Source organism: Cydia pomonella, chromosome 7 (assembly GCF_033807575.1).
Source record: "Cydia pomonella isolate Wapato2018A chromosome 7, ilCydPomo1, whole genome shotgun sequence".
Lineage (NCBI taxonomy): Eukaryota > Metazoa > Arthropoda > Insecta > Lepidoptera > Tortricidae > Cydia > Cydia pomonella.
The window spans coordinates 12,368,892-12,379,547 of NC_084709.1; the positions used below are offsets into that span (position 1 = coordinate 12,368,892).

Genomic DNA, 10,656 nt, shown 5'->3' on the forward strand with positions numbered 1-10,656 from the left:
AATTTTCATTGGACTGATACGTTAAAACTGAACTTCACCACATATCAAAATTTTCGTTCTTAATTTGAATATTCATTATATGTAACATTACAGAAATTAACTGAAAATAAATTTATTTAAACTCAAACACCACTTAACACATCACATTTAGAAGAAAAACGAAAAACCCTCGTATTTATTTACGTTCTCGGGTATCTCTATCCGGCTGGCATGTCGTGTCATGTATTGATGTATTTTAAATCCAATGTAATTAATCATTTAATTGTATAAATTATCATCTACGCTTTATTTCCGCTACCTTCTCAGTTACGTGATATTAATTGACTTTAAATAATCCATTATTGTTTTTCTTGCAAGGTGTTAATTATTTTAGCCCTAGCCCTGATAGCCGAACGGCAAGACGTACGGCTTCCAATTTGAAGGTCGTTGGTTCAAAGCCCGGCTCGTACCAGAACAACATGTATGTACAAAATGTCCATTCATTTGCCAGTTGCTTTTTTTCTGAAGGAAAATATTGTGGGGAAACCTGCACACAAATCTGTGAAGAAATTCAAAGATGAAGTCTCTAATCTGCGTTCGGCTAGCATAGCATGGGGCTCGCTATGGTCCGTTCAAGTTGTGATGTTTACAATGAGAGGAGTCATGTTCCCAGCAGCAGCAGCGATGTACACAGGCTGGTAACGATAATAATAGGATTGTTTAATAACATCTCAATCCGAAATGCTTTGGACGCCAATGTCTTGTAAGCGTCGTTAAAATGTTTCTTTTATTTTCGCATTCGTCGTCAACCGCACCACATTTTTTACGAAAGATTTGAAATAGAACAGTGTCTGTGATTCAGTGTCAGATATTTTTAGTCCACCAGAGAGGGGCGTAACGTCTCCTATAAACATTTCACGAAAATTTCGCTAACATCTGAATGTAAATAAAAACTGGTTTACATTATCGAGGTTGATATTCGACATTGACCCGTAATGGTATGTTTACAATTCGTTATAGTGCATGTATTGTTGGTATGTGGTGAGCATAGTGCGAGTTGGCACATAATTAACTTTTTATCCATATCCGCACAGCCGCTTTCTTCCGTCCGTGACACCCCAGTTGCGATCTGTGTTCATACATGTTTTTATTGATGTTGTAACTATGGTTTATATTAACTAAATGTGTGTACTCCAACAAAAACGAAAACAGATTAATTATTTTATGTTAATGTATGATTTCACATGAACCAAGGAAGAAATATGGCAACATAAAACCTTAGTATAAAAATGATTTCAAATATCCAATGTTGCATGGTAAAGCCCTCCGTTTCACCGTAAAGGGGTCATAAAAGATTGCAAATTGAGACTGCGGCAGCCACTCCATTATAAAACGTTACCCGCTCTCTTGCTTCAATTTGGTTTCTTTCCATGGGTACATTTCAGTGTCGGTTTCATACATAATCAATAGTAATTAGTAAGGTTGCCAGAGCTCATCGAGGGGCGGGGTGGCGGGTTTAGGGTCGGCAACGCGCATTTAACTCCGCTGGAGTTGCAGGCGTACATAGGCTACGGAGACTGCTTACCATCAGGCGGGCCGTATGCTTGTTTGCCACCGACCTAGTATAAAAAAAAAATAAAAAAAGTATTTATATTTATGTGTAAGCATACTTACAAAATAGTCCTCATTAAGCAAATTTTGCAGCATCATTTAATAGTTTTGTTAATCTTAGAACTTTATTATCAACTGTCGCGACTCACAGGCGAATTAGAAGGTATTATAGTAGTAGTAGTATAATAAGGTTTATACACCGAACGTACGAGCAAAATGCATGATAACTATGTAAATGACATCATTTAGATGTAATTTTGCTGTCATTCTACGTTCGAATCGGCCTGTCAGTTTCTGTAGCGTTACATGAGGGCCTACCGCGAACCACGTTCGACGTGTTACCTCTCTGTCGCACTTGTAAATTCGTACCTTAGTGTGACAGGGAGGCAACACGTCGAGCGTGGTTCGCGGTAAGCCCTCTGATCTATAGGCAGCTTACGTCGTAGAGATAAAGGACCGCCATTAAGCAAACTTCCTACCAGATTAGTTTCTGAAGATGTGATTGTGAACCACTTCGATTCACACGGGCATTATAAAACTTATAAAGACTCGTTTGAGACCTCATTTGCTAAATCAACTCTGTAATTTTGACTTAACACACGACCCAAATATACCCACGTAATAGAAACTAAAATCATGACCCCTCCCGATCATTACGTATTCATATTTAATTTGACATTTTGTTAACATATAACAACTATTTCATGCTACTAACGCGGTTTGACACAATAAAGCGTGAAATACAAACCGAAACACTAAATAAATTGAATCAGTCTGAAATTAAAATAGCGCATAGTAAATAAATAGTTACGACAGTGCCCGTAACAATTATTGGCACCCGTTCAATATTTATATAAATAAAGGTAATTTCGCTGTCATTATTGTTCTTGAAGAACTATTTATAGGATAGCAAAAAATGATAATGAGTAAGTGATGACATGTTGATCGATCACTGTTAAAAACAATTTAGTCATCAATTTTAGCAACGTGTCAATTGTGCATGTTTATTCATATTCGGTAGTGATATGAATTTTATTGAACAGGATAAGATTTCTTATCATAATAGTATAAATTTCAAAAACACATACATTAAGTATTACTATTTCTCGACTAGGGATTGCAATCCGGTCCGGCGGATCCGGTAATCCGGCCGGATCCGGCACTTTTCAGGAGCTACCGGATCCGGTAAAAATCACCGGATCCGGACCGGCATTTAATATCATAATTGGTTAAAAGTAAAATATCTTCTTTTGTTACTAGAATCAAAGAGAATTAAGAAGACCAAAAGTGCTCACTCCATACAACGGTTTTGTTACCAAAAATACTATTATTTTCGTAGTCTACATTTAGCGTCAAGTAGCGGAACTCTCAGTACTGCTACTCGACAATATCACGACAAACAAAAAGTCTAATGCTCAACGATTTTCATCTAATATTATAACCAGAGTAAGCGTAGGAGTTGAAAATATAGTTCCGGTTACTCTGGTTATAATATTAGGTAGATGTCGACTACGAATATAATAAGCGTTTTGGTACCAAAACTGATGTATAGACCTATAGACTGAGCACTCTATGTACTTCTTATTTCTCTATGCTAGAATGGATGTCAATACAAAGAATTCAATCAAAGAACAGTTACGAAAACTTGTCCTTTCAAGGAGCTCCACCCCACATCCTATCATCAGGCTTTGGAAACTAATCAAATATATAATTGTAAACGAAAATTTGAGCACTTGTGAATGGTTAAATATGATAAATTACCAATTTCAAATTTTGTTTTTAAAGTGATATTGATATTATGACACTTTTTACTACCAAGTTCTATTTTATTGTTAAGAAGTTATTGATTAACTTGAAATTATAGATTTAGGAATACGTATTACGCAAAAAATTAGAAAAATAAGTAATTTAATTAACTTTAATATCCCTATACCAAACCGGATCCGGTCCGGCCGGATCCGGCCGGATTATGGCCAAAATCCGGCCGGATCCGGCCGGATTGAAAATCAATCCGGTTTGCAATCCCTATCCGTAATATATACTTATATTCGAAGTACCTAATCTTATGTTTAACAAATTATATTTAAATACTATGGTGGCGTAAGTTATGGCTATTATTATTTGGAACTTATTATTAATATGCCGATTTAATTCTTTCTGGACATAACAATGCGCAATAAAGAACAGACTGATGTTGTTGACAATTATGTACAAAGTTTCACAATTTATGTACTTATATAAGTATTGAATATGAGAAGAATGAGAAGTAATATTAATAATTATAGAAGAATTAAAAGTAATATTATGTAAATAATTTATTTCCTAATTGTAAATGTAACTGAAAACCATTATTGTTGAAGGGGATTAACCACCGAACCGAGGTGGTAACTAGTGAGATTTTTTTCCCAGTAGTTACCAGTGGTGAAAGGTGGGAAAAAAATTCCCAGTAGTTACCACTGGTAACAACTTGGTGGTAACTAGTGGGAATAACCCGATTGATATACTATATAGAGATTAAAGAATAAAATGTCATCATTGCCTCTACATGCTTATTTCACAACTCTCGATATAATAATACGCAAAGCGGAAACTAACAAGCATACTGTGCGGAAAACGACACATCCTTCGTTTTAAATACTCCATTGTTTTATTTTATACACACGCCGGATGCGTCAAGAAATTGGGATCGTCCTGTGTCCAATAATTGTTGCCCGATGCCTCGAGCTCGAGACTGTACTGCACTAGTAATCCGGCCTTCTTACTTTAAATTAGACCGAACACGAAACTTACGCCTTTTTGAACTAATTCTAACACCTACCTATATTCTGTTTTTTTATTCCGTAGACTAAAATGACATTTCATGTGGTACTAAGAAATGTCACGTCTTACATATGAAACGTCATTTTAGTCTACGGAATAAAAAGACAGACCACATAATACGTATTTTACTTAGAAATATAACTGAGGTTTTAAGCGGAGTTGGTAATACGAGGGATATTGAATTCCGATACCACTATCTTTTCTTGTTTTTGCGGTTGTCCGTGTGAAGTTTTACAATTACATGTACCTATGAAAAATAGTACAAATCCTTTCAAGAATATCCGCTGCATATATAGGTAACAATTTATTTTGATGTGTTTGAGTTATACAAACATTTTTATTTAATTTGTTCCGAAAGTCAAGGACACAGGAATTAATGTATTGTAAAAAAACAACATTATGCAATAAATATACTAAATACTGAATGTGAGACCCATTTATTTACTAAACTGAACTATTAGATACGCAACGGAACCTAATTATAAGAGCAAATAGACGTGATCACGAGTTCTCTTGATTTAATGAAACATATTAATATTAGGAGAGAACAGACGAATCGATTTTTATTGCTGACAGACAACTGACTGTTTGGTGAACAGCCAAATGCTCATACTCGTGCACGAGTAGTGAGGACATCCCATCCTCTTCAATTGCAATTATTGATAGTTTTACATCGTAGTACTTAATCATTACATTTTATAAAACTATCTTCCCCGTCGTATCTGTCTGTCTGTATGTTCGCGATAAACTCAAAAACTACTGAACGGATTTTCATGCGGTTAGTCCAAGTATCAATAGAGTGGTTCTTGAGGAAGGTTTAGGTGTAAAATGTATTATTAAGATTTTGTGTAGCCCGTGCGAATCCGGGGCGGGTCGCTAGTCAATTTACAAAGCGTTGAATCACAAACTATGCGCTTCATTTCATTTAATGCATGGAAAAATAATAATCGTTACATAATATATATAGCCTGCTTCAGAAATGGCATGTACACTAAAGTATTTGCAGGATAAACACAAATTTTTAAAAATGCAATAAGATACCGTCTAAGGTAACTCTGCACCGACATTGACAGAGTAAAGTCTTAAAGTGTCATTACGAACGTCACGTTATACACTTCCACGCTTTATCATTGCAATCTGTGCAAAATTAGTTGGATCAGACAATACTATAGTTCAACGCAGCGCGCTTCAATTCAAGAAGCTTGTTCAAGATTAAAAAACTACAGGTGATCGTATATTACTGTGAGCACTAAGGTGTAGTGTAAACATAGCTAAAGTTCTGCGACCCTGTGGAGAGGTAAAATTCACGGCTCGCACAAAAAGGTCGACACATGTCCCGCGACGTCTCTGGAGCGTGAATATTTATAGAGGACGCTCTTGGTAGGTGGCACAGAAAGTGTTAATTTTCTGGGAATTGGTCAAAAATCTATTATCTCTATTTTCCCTAATCACCTTAGTGTCATTTTTAAGGAAAGTAAAGTTCCTAAGTTTCTTCCTCATAATAATTCTTAATTGAGACGTTCGCGGTTATTTATGAACATGTCTACAAATTTTGACACAAAAGGAAAACAATTACTATAAATTATTCCGCTTAATCGGCTCAACGAATAATGATAAACTTTGTTAGGTCAGTTTTTTTAAACCATGCCAACGTATGAAAATTTGGGTGAACAAAAACTATGACGGCGCAGCCAAATGCCTTCCTATTAAATTCCGTTCCAGAATAGTAGACGCCGGGTTTAAAGACGAAGCTGTTTTGGCATGACTTCAAGATAGTATCTGTAATGTTATGTCCTAGGCACTTAACCTTAATGTTGTGTATCAAGGAAATCTAAAAGATTTTAACTTACCCCATCGATTAAAGTAGAAGGTAATTAATTGATTAACCTCTAATTACAAAATCGCATGATAAATGTTGTAAGAATAAATTGTAGAGAGAAGTTTATTATTTCGCTTTTAATATTACGTTACTAACCATAACGTACTAATGTTTTATCTACACACATATCATAAACCTTCTAATGATGACTTAAAAATCCGTAAATAATGGCCAACATTAAGATTAACTGTTTTGTTACAACTAATTTCTTATCTGTGAAAATGTTGAAATTGCTTCATTACTACATCAAAATCGATTTGGTTATGATATGATATATGATAATTCAAATTGCGAACATCTCTGAAAAAAAAAGCAATTCGATTTGACCTCTCTAATATCTGACGAGATGCCTTTTTGTTCGACATAAAATGTAAATTGCATGCAATTTTGAGTGAAAAAAAAAAAACATTTAACGCCATTTGACGTACAGTTTATCTTTTAATTAGTTATAAGTATAATAGTTTTGTTTTTAAGGTAACTATAGCAAAAGTTTCCTTTAAAATAAGCCATAAAGATTTTTCGGCGACGCCGCCACATATCCGCGAGTTCCCCCAAAAGAGCAACGATGCCCCAATGTTGGCTGTAATTTGGGTTAATGAATATATCACAGAAAGATTATAATGTGTTTAGATAAGATAGTGTACATATGTAACTCTACATAATTACGCATTAAAATACTGGTGTAGTCCTTTTAAGAAACTCACTTCGTTCGTTTCTTAAACTTACACTTGTGTTATAATGCCTTTCATTATGTAGCAGTCACATAAACTACTATTAACAAAAGGGCACTTTAAACAATAGGTCACCCTGATTTCCAATTTGTTTGCCCATTTCGCACGGACAGTTACGAAATATAAATTATAAGAATAAATATAAATAAATAAATATTGGACATTCTTAAGCGAGGCGTAAACTAGCAAGAACTTTTTTTTTCAACAATTTACGTTATATTGCCGGCTAAGGTAAACTGCAATCAAAAGTTTGAACAGATACCGCAATGTATTTGTATTTGCAAAATTGCATGCAAGTTCTTGCTAATCTAAACCTTGCTTTACAGAAATTGACTAAGCCCCACAGTAAGCTCAAGAAAGCAGAAGCTTTCTTCAAGAGAACACAAGTTCTCTGACGAACTTAAACAACGATACACATAATATATAAACACTTAAATACATAGCAAACACCCATCACTCAGGGATAAATATCTGTGCTCATCACACAAATAAATGCCCTTGCCGGGATTAGAACCCACGACCATCGGCTTCATAGGCAGGGTCACTAACCACTAGGCCAGAGAGGTTGTCAAAAACCGTTATAAGAGAAACCGTCAAATACACATATTTTATATAAAACAAGTTAATCAGAACGCTCTTACTCGTAGTATTGCTTTTTAGTGATAGACTTTTTGGAATTATTATTTTGTCACATCATAGTATATTTTTCTTTCTTGCTTTGATAATTGAGGGATATCTGTATTTGACAAGACTTGTCATACGGGTGTAGAGCACTGGCAGATCGCCAACGATTCACAGCCATAATAATACCGTTACCCGGCGTTGCTTCGCAAAAATCCTAAGCTAAGACTATATAGTCCTTTATAATCCCATGTCACGAAAAATGAAATATTCGGCACACAAGAGTAGGTATCCTAACTCAACATTGACTTTGACGTCATCTCAACAACTATGAGTCAAACAAACCACACCAAACTCGTATATCTTAAGCAAACACGGTTATCTTAGCTTCACACGGAGGGAGAGGATAATAATCTAATCTATTTGTGTTTTGCGTTTCAGGCATTCAGTGGACTCGGTCGCGTCGTATTCTAGCCAGAATCACGTTGACCGCATAAGGACACAGAACTTCTCAGCGGCTTCTTGTCAAGACGAAGGCGACTTCGGATCGATTAAGACAAGCCTCTTCAGGCGCTCTTCATCAAACTTGGAATACCCTCACAAAAGACCCGAAAGCGTCACGTCCAACACCAGCTCCACAAAAAGCCGCCTTCGAGAACTTGTCGAAAGGAAATCGAACCAGGAAGAGCACAAAACCGCTGCAAACACCGTCGGAGATATCCAGTATTTTGAAAATCCTACGGAAACTTTGGAGTTCGATAGACGGAGAAATTCCCTCGAATCCAAAAAGAGTCAAGAAGAACGGCCGAAGAAACGGAAGCTAACTAAATCTAAGGAAAAAGAAAAGGAGACTTGCGAGAATAAAAACAAAAAGCATGAGAAATACCAAAGTAAATTAGCCGAATATTATAAGCTTCCTGTGCAATTGCCACAAGACGAGTTTTACCAACATCTGACACGGTCTAAAGCCGCGGAAGAACTGCTTCAGAAAAGATTTTCAAACTCTGATACCGAATTCAACGGGAGTTACGGTAGACTGTGTAAACACAAAGAACCAGAAGGTTCCAATTTACGTCGTAGCCGAAGTTTAGCAGTTATCAGAGAAGAGACCTTCACTGATTTACAGATTCAAAACCACGCCAAGAGCAAGCGGTCTCAACTCATACCTCGAGCTCGCTTATTCGACAAACCTTGCTTCAAAGACAGGTATACTTTATTATTATATTAATATAACAAAGTAAGTAAAATCATTTATGGTAATTATACTTCATAGAAGCTTCACGCTTCACTTACTTGAAGTACCTATAAATATAATCAATTTGTTTGCACTGATATTGCAGCTAGAAGAAGCGGCATCCCCTTATTTTGTTACACTTGTTATGGTGATAAAATACGTTTTGTAACTTTATCTCACCTACAAGGGAGTGCTCAACCACTTTGAAATGTTTCAACGTTGTATGAAATCCAATAAAATAAAATCATTATAATTTATTGTTTTCACATTATTTAAAAATGTGATGTATAAGTTATTAAGTAAAAAGAACGTTTTTATTTCTACTTTTTGAAAAAAATATATAAATAAAGATGTTTTCTACTTAAAAATGTATACTCAAATAAAATTCTAATAAATAAATACTTATTATTTTCGTTTCATACATCATAAAAAATGTCATAGTGGTTGAGCACCCCCTTGGAGTTGAGATAAAGTTACAAAACTTAGTATATCAGCATAATAAGTGTAACAATATAACGGCGTGCCACGTCGGAATATTAAAAAAAAATGTTTTTGAACCACCCTAAATTGATAAGTATGTGCTACGGGCACAAACATTGATTGCGAAAAAATATTGACTATCTCAGCCACATAAACTTTGATTATCTTATAGCCTATTTTTCGTGATACCGAGTTTGGCCCCATAGTGAAACTTGTTAAGCTTGGTTTTCTTTCTTTCTATACTCTTAACTGGTCATTAGTAATTTTATATTGTTGCCATAAGGTTTATGAATATTCAGTTGATGTTTTCGATGATGGTAGGTTAAAAAATATCATATTGGCCAAAAAAAAAATCGATAGCAAACAAGTCAAAATTCGCAATTATTTCCAATTAATTTAGCAATTAATTGTTAAAAAAAATGTAGTCGAAGTCGAAACATATCGTTTCGATTTTCTTTCAGGCATGTTTTTCAGGCTTCCGTACCTAAATTATGGCAAACGAAACCCTTTTACTAAACCTCCACTGTCCAACTATCCGTCAATAAACTAGTGATTGAACTTTTTAGTCTATACTTATTTATACAAATGTATATTACCCTTAATTAAATTAAGAAATAAAGTTTATCTGAATAAAAAAGGCACTTTACCTGTTTTTACTATTTCTGTACAATAACTTCGTTACTGTGTTGTACAGACACACTGTATTTAAATAAACTATACTAATGTCACTCTTGAAAAGTAGACGATAGGTATTTTAAAAAGGACAGTTTACCTTACTGTGAAAAATTCAGCCCATTTATTACTATTAAAAACATACAGCCCTCAAGCGACACTAACTACTCAATAAGGGTAGTCAGCTGAGCATTTAGGAGCATTCCATGAACTTGTCTAACGTTGTTCCGTTAAAAATACTAATTATAGGGCTTTATTTCTGTGACAAATGGTCTAAAGTATGCCCAGAAAAATAATCATCGGCTTTAAACGCCGAAAAAAGGTTCAAATACACGAAATAAAATGCGTTTGTACGTGACAGGCCGTGGAATGCATCTTAAAGCAAACAGGCCAAGAGCTAATCGGGGTTGGGCACGGAGCCACCACATTTTTTAAAATTACGTTTTGACTTTTTTATTTTAGGCAACACACTTGGCCGATTGCAACATGGTTTGTTGTTATCCAGTATATTTATATCATCACACCATTTAGTTAAATTTAGGCTAAACCGCGTCATTTAGTGCATGTGTTCAGTTAGTGCACAGAAGCACTTAAATTATCGGACAAAGCCACATATATGGGCTTTTTAT

General features: G+C 35.1%; 2 protein-coding genes across 3 annotated transcripts in view; one reads left to right on the forward strand and one right to left on the reverse strand.

Annotated features, from left to right (window-relative positions):
- Positions 1–10,656, reverse strand: part of LOC133519833 (calcium uniporter protein, mitochondrial) — a 151,342-nt gene that overhangs the window by 123,233 nt on the left and 17,453 nt on the right. The gene's annotated exons all lie outside the window — the stretch shown is intronic.
- The window catches only part of LOC133519812 (uncharacterized), a 100,732-nt gene that overhangs the window by 84,687 nt on the left and 5,389 nt on the right, over positions 1–10,656 (forward strand). Inside the window, 1 exon segment of the mRNA XM_061853922.1 lies at positions 8,083–8,847. Coding sequence (XP_061709906.1) covers positions 8,083–8,847 — 765 coding nt within the window.